Below are 26291 nucleotides of genomic sequence, written 5' to 3' on the forward strand. Positions count from 1 at the left end.
AGATATTAAGGGGTGAGACCCTGTGGCAGACATTAAGGGGTGAGACCCTGCAGCAGACATGACAGGGTGAGACCCTGTGGCAGACATGATGGGGTGAGACCCTGTGGCAGACATGACAGGGTGAGACCCTGCAGCAGACATGATTGGGTGCGACCCTGTGGCAGACATGATGGGGTGCGACCCTGTGGCAGACATTAAGGGGTGAGATCCTGTGGCACACATGACGGGGTGAAACCTGTGGCAGACATGATGGGGTGAGACCCTGCGGCAAACATGACAGGGTGAGACCCTGCGGCAAACATGACAGGGTGAGACCCTGTGGCAGACATGACAGGGTGAGACCCTGCGGCAGACATTAAGGGGTGATACCCTGTGGCAGTTATTAAGGGGTGAGATCCTGTGGCAGACATTAAGGGGTGAGATCCTGTGGCACACATGACGGGGTGAAACCTGTGGCAGACATGATGGGGTGAGACCCTGGGGCAGACATGAAGGAGTGAGACCCTGTGGCAGACATGAAGGAGTGAGACCCTGTGGCAGACATGATGGGTTGAGACCCTGCAGCAGACATGATGGGGTGAGACCCTGTGGCAGACATGATGGGGTGAGACTCTGTGGCAGACATTAAGGTATGAGACCCTGTGGCAGACATGAAGGAGTGAGACCCTGTGGCAGACATGAAGGAGTGAGACCCTGTGGCAGACATGATGGGGTGAGACCCTGTGGCAACCATTAAGGGGTGAGACCCTGTGTCAGACATGACGGGGTGAGACCCTGTGTCAGACATGACGGGGTGAGACCCTGTGTCAGACATGACGGGGTGAGACCCTGTGTCAGACATGACGGGGTGAGACCCTGTGTCAGACATGACGGGGTGAGACCCTGTGGCAAACATGACGGGGTGAGACCCTGTGGCAAACATGATGGGGTGAGACCCTGTGGCAGACATTAAGGGGTGAGACCCTGCAGCAGACATGATTGGGTGCGACCCTGTGGCAGACATGATTGGGTGCGACCCTGTGGCAGACATGATGGGGTGCGACCCTGTGGCAGACATGTGGTGAGACCCTGTGGCAGACATTAAGGGGTGAAATCCTGTGGCACACATGACGGGGTGAAACCTGTGGCAGACATGATGGGGTGAGACCCCGTGGCAAACATGACAGGGTGAGACCCTGCGGCAGACATGACAGGGTTAGACCCTGCGGCAGATATTAAGGGGTGAGACCCTGTGGCAGACATTAAGGGGTGAGACCCTGCAGCAGACATGACAGGGTGAGACCCTGTGGCAGACATGATGGGGTGAGACCCTGTGGCAGACATGACAGGGTGAGACCCTGCAGCAGACATGATTGGGTGCGACCCTGTGGCAGACATGATGGGGTGCGACCCTGTGGCAGACATTAAGGGGTGAGATCCTGTGGCACACATGACGGGGTGAAACCTGTGGCAGACATGATGGGGTGAGACCCCGTGGCAAACATGACGGGTGAGACCCTGTGGCAGACATGACTGGGTGAGACCCTGTGGCAGACAAGACCGGGGTGAGACCCTGCGGCAGACATGACCGGGGTGAGACCCTGTGGCAGACATGACGGGTGAGACCCTGCGGCAAACATGACAGGGTGAGACCCTGTGGCAGACATGACAGGGTGAGACCCTGCGGCAGACATTAAGGGGTGATACCCTGTGGCAGTTATTAAGGGGTGAGATCCTGTGGCAGACATTAAGGGGTGAGATCCTGTGGCACACATGACGGGGTGAAACCTGTGGCAGACATGATGGGGTGAGACCCTGGGGCAGACATGAAGGAGTGAGACCCTGTGGCAGACATGAAGGAGTGAGACCCTGTGGCAGACATGATGGGTTGAGACCCTGCAGCAGACATGATGGGGTGAGACCCTGTGGCAGACATGATGGGGTGAGACTCTGTGGTAGACATTAAGGTATGAGACCCTGTGGCAGACATGATGGGGTGCGACCCTGCAGCAGACATGATGGGGTGAGACCCTGTGGCAGACATTAAGGGGTGAGACCCTGTGGCAGACATTAAGGGGTGAGATCCTGTGGCACACATGACGGGGTGAAACCTGTGGCAGACATGATGGGGTGAGACCCTGGGGCAGACATGAAGGAGTGAGACCCTGTGGCAGACATGACGGGGTGAGACCCTGTGGCAGACATGATGGGGTGAGACCCTGTGGCAGACATGATGGGGTGAGACCCTGTGGCAGACATGACTGGGTGAAACCTGTGGCAGACATGATGGGGTGAGACCCTGTGGCAGACATGAAGGAGTGAGACCCTGTGGCAGACATGAAGGAGTGAGACCCTGTGGCAGACATGATGGGGTGAGACCCTGTGGCAGACATGACGGGGTGAGACCCTGTGGCAGACGTGACGGGGTGAGACCCTGTGGCAGACATGATGGGGTGAGACCCTGGGGCAGACATGAAGGAGTGAGACCCTGTGTCAGACATGTCGGGGTGAGACCCTGTGGCAAACATGATGGGGTGAGACCCTGTGGCAGACATTAAGGGGTGAGACCCTGCAGCAGACATGATTGGGTGCGACCCTGTGGCAGACATGATGGGGTGCGACCCTGTGGCAGACATGGGGTGAGACCCTGTGGCAGACATTAAGGGGTGAGATCCTGTGGCAGACATGATGGGGTGAGACTCTGTGGCAGACATTAAGGTATGAGACCCTGTGGCAGACATTAAGGGGTGAGACCCTGTGGCAGACATTAAGGGGTGAGACCCTGTGGCAGACATGATGGGAGAGTCCTTGTGGCAGACATGCTGTGGTGAGACCCTGTGGCAGACATTAAAGGGTGAGACCCTGTGGGAGACATTAAGGGGTGAGATCCTGCAGCAGCCATGCTGGGAGAGACCTTGTGGCAGACATGCTGGGGTGAGAGCCTGTGGCAGACATGCTTGGGTGAAACCCTGTGACTTCAACCTCCACTGGGGCGTACCGCATGACTCTTCGGCAAACTCGCTGGCCTCCTTCCTCTCTGCAAACGATCTTATCCAACACTGCACAAAATCAACACACTCTAAGGGCTCAATCCTGGACCTTGTTATTTCTAAAGCAGGCATGCTCTCTATCACTACCCCTATTCATGTAGACTGGTCCGACCACCTCCTCATCCCATTCTCTCTTCACCTCTCACACTCTATAACCCTTGGTCAACCTAAGAGGGCTACCTCCTGGTTCCGTGATGCGAAAAATATTGATGTCGGACCCCTCTGTGAATCAGCTCTGTTATCACTTCCAAGGCTAGACCCGAACCTAGATGTTAACGAACTCACCTCCCAATGCCTCACAGTCCTTGCAGCTGAAATCAATAACGTCGCTCCACTCAAAAGCAAAAAGATAAGGCCCACTCCCTCAGCTCCTTGGTTCAAGAAATCCCTCCATGAAGAAAGGAAGCAGCTAAGACACCTGGAGAAACAATGGAGGCAAGTGCCCTCCACAGATAATTTAGCCACGCTTCGTTCAGCAAGATCCAAGTACCACAAGCACATCTTCCTTGGGAAAGCATCGCACTTCAAAACCCTTCTTGACACAGCCAAATATAGACCCAAAAAACTATTTGATCTCATCAAGATTCCTAACTGCTCTCCCCCAACTTCCAAGGTGGAGGATTCTACAAAACAAGCAGCGGATTTCGCTATATTCTTCGATGAAAAAGTGAAATCACTTGTGGATCAGGTCGCTCATCCTACCCCTCCAGAGGAGCGCAAATCGTCAGCCATTTGGCAGAACTTTGACTCCATATCTGAAGATGCCCTCCTCAAGTACATCCACGAAACAAAGCCCTCCAACCACTCTCTGGACCCCATCCCCAGTGCCATTGCCATTGACTTCTATACCCATTCCCTTTCCTATTGGACTACTCTGGTCAACCTCTCCCTCTGTCAAGGCTCCCTTCCAGTCCCCTTTAAAACGGGGCAGGTCACCCCTCGGCTTAAAAAACCCACTGCTGATGCGAATGGCCTCAACAACTTCCGCCCCATCACTATTCTACCCTTTCTTGCGAAGATCTCAGAAAGATGTGTAGCGAAACAACTCTCTCGTCATATCAAGGACAATGATCTTCTTGACAATTGTCAGTCCGGCTTCTTCCAAAACTGCAGCACTGAAACAGCCCTACTGCAAGTGGTTGATGACGCGCTGAGGATACTCGATTCGGGGGGGTCCTGTCTTCTAATTCTCCTTGACCTTTCTGCAGCCTTTGACACTGTCAATCACAATACCCTCCTCAACACTCTTCAACAGAGAATGGGCATGGAGGGCACTGTGCTTAAATGGTTTGCTTCCTTCCTCTCTGATAGATCCCAAATGATCAAAATAGAGAACAGTCTTTCTTCTCCTGTGGCAGTAGGTCAAGGGGTTCCTCAAGGCTCTATACTCGCACCCACATTGTTCAATCTCTATTTAGAACCACTGGGAACTCTCCTAAGTAAATGCGGGATCCACTATCATCTCTTTGCAGACGACACTCAAATCTACCTCAAGGTTGCCTCCACTCACGATCTCTCCATCCTAAGCTCTACTCTCGACTCCATTCAAAACTGGATGTCAACTCATCAACTGATTCTAAATCCCTCCAAAACTGAATTCCTCCTCCTCTCCTCCTCACTCTCTCCTCCCCGGTTCAATCATGGATGGATCAGATGAATCTACTTAACAACAAACCCATCATTGTCGACAGCGCAAAATCCCTTGGTGTCACACTCGACAAAAAAACGCAATCTAATCTCCCACATCAATTCCATTGCAAAGTCTGCTCGATACCAACTGCGCCTTCTTTGGGGAATTTGTCACCTTTTCCAGGAACAGGACCTTAAAACCCTCGTGCAATCGCTGGTCCTCTCCAGACTAGACTACTGCAATTCTCTTCTTACTGGCCTCCCCAAATCTCACCTGTCCCCACTTAAGTCTGTTTTCCATTCAGCAGCTCGTTTCATTTATGGGGCCAAAAGAAGCGACCACATCACACCGATGTTATCCACCCTCCGCTGGCTTCCCATCGAGGCAAGATCTATCTACAAGACTGCCTGTATCACCCACAAAGCCTTGCACTCCTTCTCTCCTCGCTACCTGGCGAATAAACTGAAACTCTCTGGAGGCTCTAGACCATCACGTAATGCGGAAAATCTACTGCTTGAACCTCCCACATTCAAGAAGGAAAGAACGATGGCCCAATCCTTTTCAGGCAACGCGGTGAGAATATGGAACTCACTTCCGCCTCAGCTCCGGACCACCACCTCCTCCCAGGTCTTCAAAACGGACCTTAAAGTTCTCCTCCTCCAAAGACACCTCCTAAAGTAAGTCACGCCCTCTCTATTATCTGAAGGAAGACCTCCCATTATTGAAAACTCTTTTCTCCATGACTATGGCAGTGCCTTCCCAGTGTAGTAGTAGTAGTAGAAAAGCTTTATTCGATTTTTGTAAATTAAAAAACCATAAAAGCTACATCAGAGAAAGAAAAACGATACATATATACATAAAAATAACAATGCATTTAGAGCCAACTACAGAATAAAAGATGAAGATATATTATAAACATATTAAACTTTTCCTTTTTCTAAAAACACTTTTTAAAAAGCCGACCACGGTGGCCACAAACAGTTCATCATTAAGTAATTGGAGATACAGTAGGGCTGGGCGGCACTGATACCAAGTTCCATGGTTTTTCAAGAGTGGTTTGATCCATCGAACTCTCTCATTATGATAAAATTTGCAAAAGAAAATCACATGGAGTGTTGATTGTTCTGCCCTCCCATCACATGGACATTTGGTAAGCATTTTAGACCAATCGTTTGGATGTGGGAAAGACACCAGGCGAAAAAAGATGTTAAATCTGTGCCTAGTAAGTAAAAATCTGTCAAAACCCTTGGTGCACCAGCTCAAATAGGGTTCCATGTTGGCCGAGGTGAGCAGCAATTGGTGCCGCGCTACCGTTTCCTTGTTCAGCTCAGAACCTAGGCGCAAGGATTCTAAATGGAGCCAACAGCTATTCTTTAGATCTCTCCTCGAGATCCTGGCTAGCTCCTCTGGTGACGTGTAAAACTCAGGCTTCCCCAGATCCTGGCAAAACTTTTGAATGTATGTCAACCACGCTATATTATTGGATTTGTCAAGAGCCATAACATCGCGAAGAATCTCTCTATTGAGTTCCAAGTCTGCTCCTGTCCAAACCCTGTGCCAAAGTAGCAAGGGTTGCATTGCAATCAAGTCGCTAATGTGTCTAACCCCCAGCTCAGCATGACAATTAAACACAGATAAACTGGGTGGGACGGCCAAGATATACCTTAAAAAAGCATTTTCTACAACTTGTAATTCCCTAGTATCTTGGATGCCCCAAACACCGGCCCCATAAATGGCTGTACTAACGCATTTGGCCATATACATTTTGAGTAGGATTTCAGGGGGTCTTTTACCCATTTTACGTGAAAAGACAATGAGTGCTGCGGTAGCTTTTTTGAACGACAGGGTCCTGCTCCTAATGGCTGAGCCCCAAAGTCCCCCCCCCCTCAAGGACTACTCCTAGGTAAGAGAAAGATTTTGTAGTCTGCACTCTTTCCTTACGTGCAAACAGTTTGCAGGTTTTAGACTTACCCCTGGCGCACGTCATAGCAAAGTTTTTTTTCACATTTAATGACAAACCCCTGGAATCCATAAAGTTCATATAAGCACCCAGGGCTAGCTGCAGACCTCTCTCTGTCTTCGCCATAATGACGGCGTCATCAGCATATAATAATGACACCACTTGCTTGGAATTAATTCTGGGCGAGTCAATAACTTTGGACACCAGGACATCCTCTAAATCATTTGTATACAGATTAAAAAGGAGGGGCGCGAGTACGCACCCTTGCCTTACTCCGCGCTTTACATGAAATGGCTTGGTGCATTCTCCACTGATTCCATATCTCACCCTTGCCCTTGCCCCCACATAGAGTTGTCTTAAAAAAGAGATAATGGCCTGTTCTACTTTAAGATCCTCTAACACCTTCCACAGTCGATCATGCTTCACGCAGTCGAATGCGGCACTCAGGTCGACAAATGCCGCATAGAGTTTACCTGCCTTAGCCTGGACGTATTTTCCACGAAGGAGTGTGAAATTTAAGACCTGTTCCACAGTTCCCATCCCCTTGCGGAATCCGTACTGGACCGGAGATAGTACTGCTTCCTCCTCCACCCAGGAAGATAACCGGTTCAGGACGGTCCTTCCCGCAATTTTCATAAAGGAATCAAGAAGGGAGATAGGGCGATAACAAGAAGGGCTCTCTCTATCTCCCTTCTTGAAGATGGGTATAATAATGGAATCGGACCAGGTCCCAGGAAACCCCAGCTCACAACTAGCGTCCAAGACTCTCTTCAGTATGGGAGACCATAAGTCAACTAGGTATTTAAATAAATCAATAGGAACCCCATCTATTCCTGGGGCTTTACCTCCCCTACTCTGCTCGATGGCGGCGGACATTTCGCCAATTGAGATGTCTAAATTAACCGGTTGAAAATTCCTGGCCATGTCCCAATCCGGATCCCCCATATCCACAAGTTTAGGAAACCCGTCCGGATTATAAACTTCTGAGAAGAAGTCAATCCAGGAGGCTTCATTGATGGCCACCTCAACCCTGGCATTATTTGGTGCGTTAAAAAAGGGTGCATTGACTGCTCGCCAAAATAGGGTGCTATCCTTTGATTGTGCGGCAGTAACCAGATTGTTCCATGCCTCCTGCTTTATATTGTTGTTACAGATCTTCCGGGAAAGGCGATAGTCTTTCCTGCAGTTGGCCACCTCACACGGGTCCCTGATCTTTTTATGTAGCGCATCCATAAGATGTGAATGCGCCCTAGAGCATGGGGCATCGAACCATGAATTGGTCGTCATCCTAGAGGTGGGGCCTTTCCCCTTACGGGACAGACTATCTCGTACGGTCCGTGTAATATCATCAAAGGCTGCCAGTGTCTCCTTGTGAGAAGAAACTACATCTAGACACCTGTCAATAGATTCCAAGGATCCCCTGACTATCTTTACAGACATAACCTCCGGGTCAATCTGGCTCCATTTGATGGCATAGCCATTTTGCCTGGGCATATAACAGGATTTCAGCCACGACAATCTCTCTATGAGTGAACTAGACTTAGCCTGAGGTATGTTAATAGCAAAGGAAAGAGGGAGATGGTCGCTAAATCCTACAGGATGGGTGGAATAATCTGCATACCAAGTAGCGTGGCTTTCCGAGGCGATGATAAAATCTATAGTGGTGCCGAGCCCTCTACCCACAAAGGTTGCTCCAAATTCAACACTAGGGGTGCACAGCCTGTTAACAAAGTCAAGATTAAAAGATGCCAACATATCATTCAATGAGTCACTGCCTTCCTGGTGGGAAAAGTGTGGGGAAATATCATCCTCGTCTTCCCCCGTAAATCCACAACCCCCCTCTCATGAACACACAAATTATAATTGAAATCTCCCCCGCAAACAATAATACAGTCCCTCCCATTCGGGGTAACAATACCATTTATACCTTCCCAGTGTGTTTGTGTGGTTGGAGTGTATGCCATTTATTGCAGTATTATCCTTCTACCTGTGTTTGGTTCTCTTTTGTAACGATGCACACGCCACTTTTCTCTTGTAACACACTGTTTGCTACCTCTCACATTTTGTTTGTTTTTGATACTTGCACAAGTGCCACCATTGCCTACGTAACGTTTGTTCTTGTGCCTGAGTGTGGAGCATATATTGCACTATATTACCTCTAATTGTACTTTGTTTTCTCTTGTAACCTGCACACTTGTCACTCTTTCCTCCTGTAATGCACTGTTTACTACCTCATGTATTTTGTTTTGCTCACAATGGTCACTTTTACCACATGTAACTTATTGTCTGCTTTTGTAATTTGTTCACTTGTAATTTTCTGTACCTATTGTGAAGCGCTCTGATGCCTTCGGGTAAAGTTCGCGCTATATAAAAACGCATAAATAAACAAATAAATAAATAAATAAAAAAGATATTAAGGGGCGAGGCCCTGTAGGAGACATGATGGGGCGAGACCCTGTGGCAGGGAGTCCTGGGCGGTGCCAGCGGTGCAGCCTACGTGGCTCCTGTGATGCGCGGCGCCCCAGGGAGCCCCCGGGTCCTAGAGCCCGCTGCGTCCGACACCCGTGGAGCAAGCAGCAGAGACGGGGCGGGTCGGGGCGGCCTCACCCAAGGAAGACGCTTTAGCCCCTCCTTGTGTTGGGTGTCACTTTCTAGATTTGCGTGTGAATGAACGAAACCCTTTCGTTTGTTTGTTTACACAACAAAACAAACATTCCCAGCTTGCCTGGAGGCATCTTTGACTCAGCCCGGCTGCTTCTCCCATCAGTTTCCCTTCGTCGCCCTCTCTCTTTCCTCGACCTCTCTCTACAGTCACGGTCTCTCCAGACCCCAGTCTGCGCCTCTGCTGCTGCTCTCTCCCCCTCAGCAGTCTTGGGACACATTCACCCCGGGGCCTTTTGCTGGGACTGGAACGTGTGATCTGCTGAGAACTTTACAGCAGGGGCATTTAAACACACTCTCAGCAGTCATTGTAAGGGTTGAGCCCGTGGTCTGAGGTTTCAGACTGCTTTCTGCAGAAGACACCAGCTCTGAGCTCTAAAACCTCTCTCTGCAACAGCTGCATTAACCCCCTGAGCTATCTGAATATTCTTGGAGGCATTTGTGCACACGTCTATGTAGCAAAGGCAGATGTGCGTTTATATATCATGCACAATATATGGGTTTAGGCCGTGCTCTGTGTGACGTACATACAAGGAATGCCAGCTGTGTCCCCTGTGTGCCCTGGGCCGTGCACGAGGCACCAGTGACCCCAGAGCATGCCCTCTGTGTGAAGGGGGTGTGGCCTGTGACTCAGGCCTGTAGGTTCTAGTTAAAGGCTATATCTTGAGTTTTTTATGTTAATACATTTTGCAAAGTGCGCATGCACCAAGGCCTCTTGGCGCTATGTCTAGAAACAAAGTCTCATAGCAACTGAAGAACAAGCATTTACAATGTGATGGTTTCGGCATTAATAAAGGTAGAGCTATTGGCATTGCTCATGATTTTTTGTTTTATCATAAATAAATGGTATTGTCATTTACAATGCCAATAGCTTAATCGCTCGCAAATGCATGACCTATTGCATTTACGCCCACACAGAGCCACACACATAGAGCCACCTACACAGAGCCACTCTCACACAGACAGTCACCCACACATAGAGCAACCTACAAAATGAACGCGCCTGACTTCAGCTCCGCCATCTCTTATTATTTTTCCAATGGTCTGGCGTGAATTTTCCCTACTTCGACTTCATTTAATCTCCTCGGTACCTGCAATTATGGTGCTCGGGGACCTTTGAATCTTCACAAGTACCGGTGTTTACATTTCTGTGCTAGTGAATCCGCCTTTGACTGCCTTTTTCGGTATCAAAGTATATTTCTGTATCAGCTTTATACCTCTCTTTTTGTAGATCTTAAAATGTAAACTGGCTTTCCTTGTCTTCAGAGCGCAATAAGATTGTCGAAAAATAAGACATGTATGTGCCGCCGTCTGTGTGGGTGTGTTTCTTGCGTCTTGATGGCGACTATTGATCGGAAAAGTGTGGTTTAGTAGTATGACTGCTATGTGTAAAACGTCACGGTGTTGCCTAAAGCATACTGCTCATGACGTTTAAGTATATTGTAAGTTAGGATAGTTGTTGGATTGACCTTTGTTATATTTTATTTCATTAGCAGCAGTACTAATTGTAGAGGAATGTAAATAGCAACAGTGGTGGTACATAACTAGCAAGGATGTAGTACTGAGCACACACATGCCAATAAACCATTGTTTGCATACATAGGCCCATTGTCCAGCAGTTGCAGACAGACATTCCTGCTTGCTATGTGATAGGCGATGACAGTGCATATCTACAGGCTAGCGATGACAGTACTCCTCTACAGGCTAGCGATGACAATGCATATCTACAGGCTAGCGATGACGGAGCATGTCTACAGGCTAGCGATGACAATGCATATCTACAGGCTAGCGATGACAGTACTCCTCTACAGGCTAGCGATGACAATGCATATCTACAGGCTAGCGATGACAGAGCATATCTACAGGCTAGCGATGACAGTACATATCTACAGGCTAGCGATGACAGTACTCCTCTACAGGCTAGCGATGACAGTGCATATCTACAGGCTAGCGATGACAGTGCATATCTACAGGCTAGCGATGACAGTACTCCTCTACAGGCTAGCGATGACAATGCATATCTACAGGCTAGCGATGACAGTGCATATCTACAGGCTAGCGATGACAGTACTCCTCTACAGACTAGCGATGACAATGCATATCTACAGGCTAGCGATGACAATGCATATCTACAGGCTAGCGATGACAGTGCATATCTACAGGCTAGCGATGACAGTACATATCTACAGGCTAGCGATGACAATGCATATCTACAGGCTAGCGATGACAGTGCATATCTACAGGCTAGCGATGACAGTGCATATCTACAGGCTAGCGATGACAGTACTCCTCTACAGGCTAGAGATGACAATGCATATCTACAGGCTAGCGATGACAGTGCATATCTACAAGCTAGCGATCACAGTACTCCTCTACAGGCTAGCGATGACAATGCATATCTACAGGCTAGCGATGACAGAGCATATCTACAGGCTAGCGATGACAGTACTCCTCTACAGGCTAGCGATGACAATGCATATCTACAGGCTAGCGATGACAGTGCATATCTACAGGCTAGCGATGACAATGCATATCTACAGGCTAGCGATGACAGTGCATATCTACAGGCTAGCGATGACAGTACATATCTACAGGCTAGCGATGACAGTACTCCTCTACAGGCTAGCGATGACAATGCATATCTACAGGCTAGCGATGACAGTGCATATCTACAGGCTAGCGATGACAGTACTCCTCTACAGGCTAGCGATGACAATGCATATCTACAGGCTAGCGATGACAGTGCATATCTACAGGCTAGCGATGACAGTACTCCTCTACAGGCTAGCGATGACAATGCATATCTACAGGCTAGCGATGACAGAGCATATCTACAGGCTAGCGATGACAGTACTCCTCTACAGGCTAGCGATGACAATGCATATCTACAGGCTAGCGATGACAGTGCATATCTACAGGCTAGCGATGACAGTACTCCTCTACAGGCTAGCGATGACAATGCATATCTACAGGCTAGCGATGACAGAGCATATCTACAGGCTAGCGATGACAGTACTCCTCTACAGGCTAGCGATGACAATGCATATCTACAGGCTAGCGATGACAGAGCATATCTACAGGCTAGCGATGACAATGCATTTCTACAGGCTAGCGATGACAGTACTCCTCTACAGGCTAGCGATGACAATGCATATCTACAGGCTAGCGATGACAGAGCATATCTACAGGCTAGCGATGACAGTACATATCTACAGGCTAGCGATGACAGTACTCCTCTACAGGCTAGCGATGACAATGCATATCTACAGGCTAGCGATGACCGTGCATATCTACAGGCTATCGATGACAGTACTCCTCTACAGGCTAGCGATGACAATGCATATCTACAGGCTAGCGATGACAATGCATATCTACAGGCTAGCGATGACAGTACTCCTCTACAGGCTAGCGATGACAATGCATATCTACAGGCTAGCGATGACAGAGCATATCTACAGGCTAGCGATGACAGTACTCCTCTACAGGCTAGCGATGACAATGCATATCTACAGGCTAGCGATGACAGAGCATATCTACAGGCTAGCGATGACAGTACTCCTCTACAGGCTAGCGATGACAATGCATATCTACAGGCTAGCGATGACAGTGCATATCTACAGGCTAGCGATGACAGTACTCCTCTACAGGCTAGCGATGACAGAGCATATCTACAGGCTAGCGATGACAGAGCATATCTACAGGCTAGCGATGACAGTACTCCTCTACAGGCTAGGGATGACAGTGCATATCTACAGGCTAGCGATGACAGTGCATATCTACAGGCTAGCGATGACAGTACTCCTCTACAGGCTAGCGATGACAATGCATATCTACAGGCTAGCGATGACAATGCATATCTACAGGCTAGCGATGACAGTGCATATCTACAGGCTAGCGATGACAGTACATATCTACAGGCTAGCGATGACAGTACTCCTCTACAGGCTAGCGATGACAATGCATATCTACAGGCTAGCGATGACAGTGCATATCTACAGGCTAGCGATGACAGTACTCCTCTACAGGCTAGCGATGACAATGCATATCTACAGGCTAGCGATGACAGTGCATATCTACAGGCTAGCGATGACAGTACTCCTCTACAGGCTAGCGATGACGATGCATATCTACAGGCTAGCGATGACAGAGCATATCTACAGGCTAGCGATGACAGTACTCCACTACAGGCTAGCGATGACAATGCATATCTACAGGCTAGCGATGACAGAGCATATCTACAGGCTAGCGATGACAGTACTCCTCTACAGGCTAGCGATGACAATGCATATCTACAGGCTAGCGATGACAGTGCATATCTACAGGCTAGCGATGACAGAACTCCTCTACAGGCTAGCGATGACAATGCATATCTACAGGCTAGCGATGACAGTGCATATCTACAGGCTAGCGATGACAGTACTCCTCTACAGGCTAGCGATGACAATGCATATCTACAGGCTAGCGATGACAATGCATATCTACAGGCTAGCGATGACAATGCATATCTACAGGCTAGCGATGACAGTGCATATCTACAGGCTAGCGATGACAGTACATATCTACAGGCTAGCAATGACAGTACTCCTCTACAGGCTAGCGATGACAATGCATATCTACAGGCTAGAGATGACAGAGCATATCTACAGGCTAGCGATGACAGTACTCCTCTACAGGCTAGCGATGACAATGCATATCTACAGGCTAGTGATGACAGTGCATATCTACAGGCTAGCGATGACAGTACTCCTCTACAGGCTAGCGATGACAATGCATATCTACAGGCTAGCGATGACAATGCATATCTACAGGCTAGCGATGACAGTGCATATCTACAGGCTAGCGATGACAGTACTCTTTTACAGGCTAGCGATGACAATGCATATCTACAGGCTAGCGATGACAGAGCATATCTACAGGCTAGCGATGACAGTACTCCTCTACAGGCTAGCGATGACAATGCATATCTACAGGCTAGCGATGACAGAGCATATCTACAGGCTAGCGATGACAGTACTCCTCTACAGGCTAGCGATGACAATGCATATCTACAGGCTAGCGATGACAGTGCATATCTACAGGCTAGCGATGACAGTACTCCTCTACAGGCTAGCGATGACCATGCATATCTACAGGCTAGCGATGACAGAGCATATCTACAGGCTAGCAATGACAGTGCATATCTACAGGCTTGTGAAGCCAATACATATCTACAGGCTAGCGATGACAGTGCATATCTACAGGCTAGCGATGACAGTACTCCTCTACAGGCTAGCGATGACCATGCATATCTACAGGCTAGCGATGACAGAGCATATCTACAGGCTAGCGATGACAGTGCATATCTACAGGCTTGTGAAGCCAATACATATCTACAGGCTAGCGATGACAGTGCATATCTACAGGCTAGCGATGACAGAGCATATCTACAGGCTAGCGATGACAGTGCATATCTACAGGCTAGTGAAGCCAATGCATATCTACAGGCTAGCGATGACAGTGCATATCTACAGGCTAGCGATGACAGAGCATATCTACAGGCTAGCGATGACAGAGCATATCTACAGGCTAGCGATGATAGTGCATATCTACAGGCTTGTGAAGCCAATGCATATCTACAGGCTAGCGATGACAGAGCATATCTACAGGCTAGCGATGACTGCATATCTACAGGCTAGTGAAGCCAATGCATATCTACAGGCTAGTGATGACAGAGCATATCTACAGGCTAGCGATGACAGAGCATATCTACAGGCTAGCGATGACAGTGCATATCTACAGGCTAGCGATGACAGTGCATATCTACAGGCTAGCGATGATAATGCATATCTACAGGCTAGTGATGACAATGCATATCATCAGGCTAGCGATGACAGTACACATCTACAGGCTAGTAAAGACAATGCATATTTATGGGCTAGCGATGACAATGCATATCTACAGGCTAGCGATGACAGTGCATATAGGCTAGCAATGACAGTGCATAATTACAGGCCAGTGATGACACTTCATATCTACAGGCTACCGATGACAGTGCATATCTACAGGCTAGCGATAACAGTGCATATCTACAGGCTAGCGATGATAATGCATATCTACAGGCTAGCGATGACAGCGCATATCTACAGGATAGCAATGACAGCGCATATCTACAGGCTAGCGATGACAGTGCATATCTACAGGCTAGCGATGATGGTGCATATCTACAGGCTAGCGATGACAGTGCATATCTACAGGCTAGCGATGACAGAGCATATCTACAGGCTAGCGATGACAGCGCATATCTACAGGCTAGCGATGACAGCGCATATCTACAGGCTAGCGATGACAGTGCATATCTACAGGCTAGCGATGATGGTGCATATCTACAGGCTAGTGAAGCCAATGCATATCTACAGGCTAGCGATGACAGTGCATATCTACAGGCTAGCGATGACAGAGCATATCTACAGGCTAGCGATGACAGCGCATATCTACAGGCTAGCGATGACAGTGCATATCTACAGGCTAGTGAAGCCAATGCATATCTACAGGCTAGCGATGACAGTGCATATCTACAGGCTAGTGATGACAGTGCATATCTACAGGCTAGCGATGACAGTGTATATCTAAAGGCAAGCGATGATAATGCATATCTACAGGCTAGTGGTGACAATGCATATCATCAGGCTAGCGATGACAGAGCATATCTACAGGCTAGCGATGGCAGTGCATATCTACAGGCTAGCGATGACAGTACTTCTCTACAGGCTAGCGATGACAATGCATATCTACAGGCTAGCGATGACAGTGCATATCTACAGGCTAGCGATGACAGTGCATATCTACAGGCTAGCGATGACAGTACTCCTCTACAGGCTAGCGATGACAATGCATATCTACAGGCTAGCGATGACAATGCATATCTACAGGCTAGCGATGACAGTGCATATCTACAGGCTAGCGATGACAGTACTCCTCTACAGGCTAGCGATGACAATGCATATCTACAGGCTAGCGATGACAGAGCATATCTACAGGCTAGCGATGACAGTACTCCTCTACAGGCTAGCGATGACAATGCATATCTACAGGCTAGCGATGACAGAGCATATCTACAGGCTAGTGAAGCCAATGCATATCTACAGGCTAGCGATGACAGTGCATATCTACAGGCTAGCGATGACAGAGCATATCTACAGGCTAGCGATGACAGTGCATATCTACAGGCTTGTGAAGCCAATGCATATCTACAGGCTAGCGATGACAGTGCATATCTACAGGCTAGCGATGACAGAGCATATCTACAGGCTAGCAATGACAGTGCATATCTACAGGCTAGTGAAGCCAATGCTTATCTACAGGCTAGTGATGACAGTGCATATCTACAGGCTAGCGATGACAGAGCATATCTACAGGCTAGCGATGACAGCGCATATCTACAGGCTAGCGATGACAGTACTCCTCTACAGGCTAGCGATGACAGTGCATATCTACAGGCTAGCGATGATAATGCATATCTACAGGCTAGCAATGACAGCGCATATCTACAGGATAGCAATGACAGCGCATATCTACAGGCTAGTGAAGCCAATGCATATCTACAGGCTAGCGATGACAGTGCATATCTACAGGCTAGTGAAGCCAATGCATATCTACAGGCTAGCGATGACAGTGCATATCTACAGGCTAGCGATGACAGAGCATATCTACAGGCTAGCGATGACAGAGCATATCTACAGGCTAGCGATGACAGTGCATATCTACAGGCTAGCGATGACAGTGCATATCTACAGGCTAGCGATGACAGTGCATATCTACAGGCTAGCGATGATAATGCATATCTACAGGCTAGCGATGACAGCGCATATCTACAGGATAGCAATGACAGCGCATATCTACAGGCTAGCGATGACAGTGCATATCTACAGGCTAGCAATGACGGTGCATATCTACAGGCTAGTGAAGCCAATGCATATCTACAGGCTAGTGATGACAGTGCATATCTACAGGCTAGCGATGACAGCGCATATCTACAGGCTAGGGATGACAGTGCATATCTACAGGCTAGTGAAGCCAATTCATATCGACAGGCTAGCGATGACAGTGCATATCTACAGGCTAGCGATGACAGTGCATATCTACAGGCTAGCGATGATAATGCATATCTACAGGCTAGTGATGACAATGCATATCATCAGGCTAGCGATGACAGTACACATCTACAGGCTAGTGATGACAATGCATATTTATGGGCTAGCGATGACAATGCATATCTACAGGCTAGCTATGACAGTGCATATAGGCTAGCAATGACAGTGCATAATTACAGGCCAGTGATGACACTTCATATCTACAGGCTAGCGATGACAGAGCATATCTACAGGCTAGCGATGACAGTGCATATCTACAGGCTTGTGAAGCCAATGCATATCTACAGGCTAGCGATGACAGTGCATATCTACAGGCTAGCGATGACAGAGCATATCTACAGGCTAGCGATGACAGTGCATATCTACAGGCTAGTGAAGCCAATGCATATCTACAGGCTAGCGATGACAGAGCATATCTACAGGCTAGCGATGACAGAGCATATCTACAGGCTAGCGATGACAGAGCATATCTACAGGCTAGCGATGACAGAGCATATCTACAGGCTAGCGATGACAGTGCATATCTACAGGCTTGTGAAGCTAATGCATATCTACAGGCTAGCGATGACAGTGCATATCTACAGGCTAGCGATGACAGAGCATATCTACAGGCTAGCGATGACTGCATATCTACAGGCTAGTGAAGCCAATGCATATCTACAGGCTAGCGATGACAGTGCATATCTACAGGCTAGCGATGACAGAGCATATCTACAGGCTAGCGATGACAGTGCATATCTACAGGCTAGCGATGACAGTGCATATCTACAGGCTAGCGATGATAATGCATATCTACAGGCTAGTGATGACAATGCATATCATCAGGCTAGCGATGACAGTACACATCTATAGGCTAGTGATGACAATGCATATTTATGGGCTAGCGATGACAATGCATATCTACAGGCTAGCGATGACAGTGCATATAGGCTTGCAATGACAGTGCATAATTACAGGCCAGTGAAGACACTTCATATCTACAGGCTAGCGATGACAGTGCATATCTACAGGATAGCGATAACAGTGCATATCTACAGGCTAGCGATGATAATGCATATCTACAGGCTAGCGATGACAGCGCATATCTACAGGATAGCAATGACAGCGCATATCTACAGGATAGCAATGACAGCGCATATCTACAGGCTAGCGATGACAGTGCATATCTACAGGCTAGCAATGACGGTGCATATCTACAGGCTAGTGAAGCCAATGCATATCTACAGGCTAGTGATGACAGTGCATATCTACAGGCTAGCGATGACAGCGCATATCTACAGGCTAGGGATGACAGTGCATATCTACAGGCTAGTGAAGCCAATTCATATCGACAGGCTAGCGATGACAGTGCATATCTACAGGCTAGCGATGACAGTGCATATCTACAGGCTAGCGATGATAATGCATATCTACAGGCTAGTGATGACAATGCATATCATCAGGCTAGCGATGACAGTACACATCTACAGGCTAGTGATGACAATGCATATTTATGGGCTAGCGATGACAATGCATATCTACAGGCTAGCTATGACAGTGCATATAGGCTAGCAATGACAGTGCATAATTACAGGCCAGTGATGACACTTCATATCTACAGGCTAGCGATGACAGAGCATATCTACAGGCTAGCGATGACAGTGCATATCTACAGGCTTGTGAAGCCAATGCATATCTACAGGCTAGCGATGACAGTGCATATCTACAGGCTAGCGATGACAGAGCATATCTACAGGCTAGCGATGACAGTGCATATCTACAGGCTAGTGAAGCCAATGCATATCTACAGGCTAGCGATGACAGAGCATATCTACAGGCTAGCGATGACAGAGCATATCTACAGGCTAGCGATGACAGAGCATATCTACAGGCTAGCGATGACAGAGCATATCTACAGGCTAGCGATGACAGTGCATATCTACAGGCTTGTGAAGCTAATGCATATCTACAGGCTAGCGATGACAGTGCATATCTACAGGCTAGCGATGACAGAGCATATCTACAGGCTAGCGATGACTGCATATCTACAGGCTAGTGAAGCCAATGCATATCTACAGGCTAGCGATGACAGTGCATATCTACAGGCTAGCGATGACAGAGCATATCTACAGGCTAGCGATGACAGTGCATATCTACAGGCTAGCGATGACAGTGCATATCTACAGGCTAGCGATGATAATGCATATCTACAGGCTAGTGATGACAATGCATATCATCAGGCTAGCGATGACAGTACACATCTATAGGCTAGTGATGACAATGCATATTTATGGGCTAGCGATGACAATGCATATCTACAGGCTAGCGATGACAGTGCATATAGGCTAGCAATGACAGTGCATAATTACAGGCCAGTGAAGACACTTCATATCTACAGGCTAGCGATGACAGTGCATATCTACAGGCTAGCGATAACAGTGCATATCTACAGGCTAGCGATGATAATGCATATCTACAGGCTAGCGATGACAGCGCATATCTACAGGATAGCAATGACAGCGCATATCTACAGGCTAGCGATGACAGTGCATATCTACAGGCTAGCGATGATGGTGCATATCTACAGGCTAGTGAAGCCAATGCATATCTACAGGCTAGCGATGACAGTGCATATCTACAGGCTAGCGATGACAGTGCATATCTACAGGCTAGCGATGACAGCGCATATCTACAGGCTAGCGATGACAGTGCATATCTACAGGCTAGCGATGACAGTGCATATCTACAGGCTAGCGATGATGGTGCATATCTACAGGCTAGCGATGACTGCATATCTACAGGCTAGCGATGACAGAGCATATCTACAAGCTAGCGATGACAGCGCATATCTACAGGCTAGCAATGACAGTGCATATCTACAGGCTAGTTAAGCCAATGCATATCTACAGGCTAGCGATGACAGTGCATATCTACAGGCTAGCGATGATAATGCATATCTACAGGCTAGTGATGACAATGCATATCATCAGGCTAGCGATGACAGTACACATCTACAGGCTAGTGATGACAATGCATATTTATGGGCTAGCGGTGACAATGCATATCTACAGGCTAGCGATGACAGTGCATATAGGCTAGCAATGACAGTGCATAATTACAGGCCAGTGATGACACTCCATATCTACAGGCTACCGATGACAGTGCATATCTACAGGCTAGCAATAACAGTGCATATCTACAGGCTAGCAATGACAATGCATATCTACAAGCTAGCGATGACAATGCATATCTACAGGCTAGCGATGACAGAGCATATCTACAGGCTAGCGATGACAGTGCATATCTACAGGCTTGTGAAGCCAATGCATATCTACAGACTAGCGATGACAGTGCATATCTACAGGCTTGCGATGACAGTGCATATCTACAGGCTAGCGATGACAGAGCATATCTACAGGCTAGCGATGCCAATGCATATCTACAGGCTAGCGATGACAGTGCATATCTACAGGCTAGCGATGACAGAGCATATCTACAGGCTAGCGATGACCGTGCATATCTACAGGCTTGTGAAGCCAATGCATATCTACAGGCTAGCGATGACAGTGCATATCTACAGGCTAGCGATGACAGAGCATATCTACAGGCTAGCGATGACAGTGCATATCTACAGGCTAGCGATGACAGTGCATATCTACAGGCTAGTGAAGCCAATGCATATCTACAGGCTAGCGATGACAGTGCATATCTACAGGCTAGCGATGACAGAGCATATCTACAGGCTAGCGATGACAGTGCATATCTACAGGCTAGCGATGACAGTGCATATCTACAGGCTAGCGATGATAATGCATATCTACAGGCTAGCGATGACAGCGCATATCTACAGGATAGCAATGACAGCGCATATCTACAGGCTAGTGAAGCCAATGCATATCTACAGGCTAGCGATGACAGTGCATATCTACAGGCTAGTGAAGCCAATGCATATCTACAGGCTAGCGATGACAGTGAATATCTACAGGCTAGCGATGACAGTGCATATCTACAGGCTAGCTATGACAGTGCATATCTACAGGCTAGCGGTGATAATGCATATCTACAGGCTAGCGATGACAGCGCATAGCTACAGGCTAGCGATGACAGTGCATATCTACAGGCTAGAGATGACGGTGCATATCTACAGGCTAGTGAAGCCAATGCATATCTACAGGCTAGTGATGACAGTGCATATCTACAGGCTAGCGATGACCGAGCATATCTACAGGCTAGCAATGACAGCGCATATCTACAGGCTAGCGATGATAATGCATATCTACAGGCTAGTGATGACAATGCATATCATCAGGCTAGCGATGACACTACACATCTACAGGCTAGTGATGACAATGCATATTTATGGGCTAGCGATGACAATGCATATCTACAGGCTAGCGATGACAGTGCATATAGGCTAGCAATGACAGTGCATAATTACAGGCCAGTGATGACACTTCATATCTACAGGCTACCGATGACAGTGCATATCTACAGGCTAGCGATAACAGTGCATATCTACAGGCTAGCGATAACAGTGCATATCTACAGGCTAGCAATGACAGTGCATATCTACAGGCTATCAAAGCATGAAGATGGGAACTTTACTTGTTTACAACAGAATGTTTCAGTTATTGTAACTTTCCAGTTGTTGTATTTTAAGGACGTTTTTAAGCGCTTGGAGAGGACAAATGACCCTAATATTGGGTGGCAGGGACCTTCAGTGCAGGCAGCTAGGGAGGTAGAAGACACAGGGTCTGGGGCAGCACAGAGTAGATTCTCTACTGCTACAAGATTGTGATCAGCAGATCTTAAGTTCCAAGCCGCTGTAAGACAAGTTAAAGTCAGTGTCTGGGGCAGACAAGCCTGAAATGAGATTGACTATTTCTCAATTTTCTGGTGCCTTTGGAAAGGTGGCAGTGGAGGGCCAGTGCGTCAGCGCTATCGGTATTATAGAAGGGAACACACAAGCGTCTGCACCCCCTTCTATAATACCAAAGTGCCCTGGGGGCGTGCAAAGCGGACGCAAATGCCCATTGCGCCCCGGGGCACCTTATGTAATACGGCCCCGGTAACATTACATAAAGACATATTCATTTTGCCAATCACAGGATGTTGAGCGACTCCAATGCTTGATTTCCACGCTCCAAAGTCCGCTGCTCTTTACCCCGTTACGCCACACTCTCTCCCACAAGAACTGAGGCATTTGCCATTTCCATTATATACAATGAGGCCATAGTTGTTGCTTTTTTAGGTCTCGCTGCGCATTGAGCTTGCGAGAATATAAGGGCTTAACAAGAGCTTAAACATCGGGCGATTTCATGCTGTGCCCGTGAAAAGCAGGCTCAATGCGCAAGCGCATTGACCTGAAAGTGCGTGCACATGAAAGCCAGCCATCTGCCTCCAGCAGCTTCACTTGAAAGAGATCATTTCGCACTTTTCACGGCCGCCAGGCCGTGTCGCATTTCTCCTCCCCCCTCCCCACAGCAATGCCCTTTTTCCCCTGCCACAAAATGTAACAAAAAGATGTTAATATTTCACTTCCGTTCTTGGATTTTCGTCACAATAAAATACACTGAACATAATCTTCACAAAAGTTATTTACAAAACTTTAAGCTAGTGCCATTATAAATTATAATAACTTTCATTTAAGTATTAAATATTGAAAAAAAAATAAAACCCATTGTTGTTTGTAATATCAATACATGTAAGTCACATAAATACAACACATATTGCATTACAAATGCTATAGGTGTCACATTTGCGAAAGTTATAACTATTGGCATTGTAAATGACAACGCTATTAATTTCGGTATTTTCAAAAATAAAACATTAATAAAAAATGTGTCATTTACAATACCAATAGCTCAAACTTTCCTAATGCGAGACCTATTGCATTGCAAATGCTTGTTTAAAAGAAGGTGTGCCCGATATTTTAGTGTCCGATAATGGCACACATTTTGTGTCTGAAAAATTTGAACATATCTAAAGCTCATTGGTATCAAACGTGAAAAAAATTTTTTTGATTTTCCTGATGCCAATGGATTTGTGGGAAAGAACGTGTACAAATTGCCATTGTGTCAAGAATAAACGTTAAGAAGTAATTGAGAAACAAAGTGTGGAGTCATTTGAACACACCTCACTCTGTGACTGGTTCAAGACCCTTCTTCAGAGGAAGAGAAGCAAGAACAATATTGAGTCCAAAGTGGTGTGTTATTAACCTGTGTGATCAAAATTGGAAACAGACTATGAGGGAATGTGTAGAAGAGATACAACAGCTGGCAAGAGAGCATTTGGATCCTGTGGGACAAAGGTTTAGGGGTTGGTCATTGGGCCTTGATTAAAAAGTTTTTAGGGTTCAGAATGGAACTACCACCTCTAGTGCAGTTTTGTTAAAAAAAATAGTGTATGTTGTAATAAAGGTTCCTTTGTTAAGATAAAGCCCTATCATAAAGAGGTTCTTTAGAAAGGAAATTCAGCTGAAAATTGCGGTGCGTAGTTGCACTAGGGTCAAGAAAAAAACCTTTGCTCTAGAGATGCCTTGGGTAAAGGCTCACATGACAACCTGCACGCTGATTCGACCCTCTCTAATGTTGGTGAAAATTTCAGTTAGGATGGAATAATGAGTTGAGATCTCTCTGATGTCCATGAGGATACTGGAATCAACGTTGATAGATATGTATGCTCGGAACCCACCAAAAGAGTGATCAAGTTACCAGAAAGACCACAGGACTATGTATTATTTTGATTTGTTTATTTGTATGTTTATTTAATTTCCTTTATATATCTTGCTGCATAAGTGTATCTTAATTTCTTGTTCTTTTCTTTGCTTTCTTTTATTTCTTTAATATAGCTATATAGCCTGTCGTAGTGGGCTATACCGGCTATTAAAGGCCTGCTCCAGCGTTAAAGGCCCGAGCAGAAGGCGAGGGCCTTTTACAAGGGAGCGGGACTTTAGTAGCCTGTATAGCTCAGCTACGAAGGGCTATAAGGCTATAAGAACATTCTGCCACTAGAGGGCAGAATGTTCTAACAAATTAAGCAAAGGCTTCAGGGAGCGTGAGGGGATTGTAATCCGCTCAGGCTCCCTGAAGCCTTTGTTCACAACCACAGCTGTAAACAAAGAAGCATTGGAAGGTTGGAGCTCCGGGCTTATACCAGCCATTATAATCCCGGAGCTACTCAATTGTTTTCAATGGAGCTGCCAACATTCCAATGTTCTAATATAGCCTTATAGCCCGCCGTAGCAGGCTATACCGGCTATTAAAGGCCCACTCCCACATTAAAGGCCCGAGCCAAAGGCAAGGGACTTTATCAAGGGAGTGGGACTTTAATAGCCGGTATAGGCCTGCTACGAAGGGCTATAAGGCTATTAGAACATTCTGCCACTAGAGGGCAGAATGTTCTAACGAATAAAACCGAGGCCTCTCGAAGCTCGATGGGATTTAAATCCCCTCGAACTCCGAGAGGACTTTGTAAAACACTGGAATGTTGCTCTGCCGGCCTTTACCGGCCCATAGAAGCAGGGAGCACTCAATTGTCTTCAATGGAGCTCCCAACATTCCAATGTTCTAATTTGTGTTAAGGAAGATGTATGGGGTTAATGGAATGTTTCTAGTAGAATTATACTGTCCCTTGACGGTGTTCTTGTGGGAGCGCTTCTCCATAATGTTCTTCCTGGTACTTTGTACAGCAAAAGAAGCTCAACGAGGCCGCCTCAGCAGCTCACACGTTCTTTGTGGCCAATCCTCGGCACCTGCAGATGAAGGAGGACATTAGCAAGTACCGGAAGATGGCCGGAGTGCAGGAGGAGAGTTTCCGCGACCTTGAAGCCCAGCCCCACTGGGTAAGTCCTTTGTCGGTTTCTTTTGTATACCTAGATCTTCTCATTCAGTATCTGCCTAACAAGGAACCATCTGGTCCCGCAGGAAGCGTATGAGGCGGCATTGCGGTACTATGAGGCTGATCAGTACCAGGAGGCTATTCCACTCCTGGAGGTGTCGCTGAACGAGTCCTTCAAGGCACTAGAAGAGTGCAGGGTGCTCTGTGAAGGGCCCTACGAAGAAGAGGAGAGTGAGGAGGAGCAACACAAGGAACTCTATGAGGCCATAGCAGGTAAACCCCATCTGTCATTATGTGCTACCAGGTGTTGGGGAGCAAAGTGCTCATGTACAACATTTGAGGCCATTACATCTTTGTTCTTTTTTAACCTTCGTGAAGGTCTGTAGAAAAAAGATGCACATTTTCAAAGGATGCTGAGTGTTTTTGCTTTTCCACGTTTGCCTGTTTTGTGACCTTTCTGACAGTTTCTGTATCATAAATCCATATTTAACTATTTTAAAATGTTTGTGAATACATGAATTCTCAGGCAGTAGCTACTGTTAGGGGCATATGTATCAAGCCCTTTTCCCGTTTGTAAACGTGCAGATTCTCAGAACCGGCTAGTTTGGGAACGGGAAAAGGCCTTTTGTGATGTATCATCCCAAAAGGGCATCGCAAAATAGGGAATCGCAAATTTTGCGATTCCCTATTTTACGATTGCATTTAAGGAATCGCATATTGCAATTCCTTAAATGCGATGCATGAAGCACCCAAGTTGTGGCATTTTGGCGTAAGAAATAGCAAATTACCACCAACTTCAAGTTGGTGGTATTTTGCGATTTCTTTGAAAAATGCACTTTTTTCAAAGTGACATGTGGCATACATACAGGCCCTTAGGGCATGTATGTGCGCCACATGTGCACACACACACATATTTCAGAGGTGCAACATAGTATCCTTTTGACACCCTTGCACCCTTGGAATTGCATTTGCAATTTGCTAGTACCTAATGGGTACTCGCAAATTGCGACTGTCTTCCCATTCATTCCTATGGGCCTCTAGGCCCACGGGAATGAATGGGAAAC

At 47.0% G+C, this 26291-nt stretch overlaps 1 protein-coding gene across 1 annotated transcript in view; it reads left to right on the forward strand.

The window, feature by feature from the left end:
- P3H3 (prolyl 3-hydroxylase 3) overlaps positions 1-26291 on the forward strand; it is a 107582-nt gene that overhangs the window by 20770 nt on the left and 60521 nt on the right. The window contains exons 2-3 of the mRNA XM_078651518.1: positions 25079-25231; positions 25314-25500. Of these exons, the coding sequence (XP_078507644.1) occupies positions 25079-25231; positions 25314-25500 (340 nt within the window). The remainder of the gene's footprint in view (positions 1-25078; positions 25232-25313; positions 25501-26291) is intronic.

The sequence above is a fragment of the Lissotriton helveticus genome, chromosome 7 (genome assembly GCF_964261635.1).
Source record: "Lissotriton helveticus chromosome 7, aLisHel1.1, whole genome shotgun sequence".
Taxonomy (NCBI): Eukaryota; Metazoa; Chordata; class Amphibia; order Caudata; family Salamandridae; genus Lissotriton; species Lissotriton helveticus.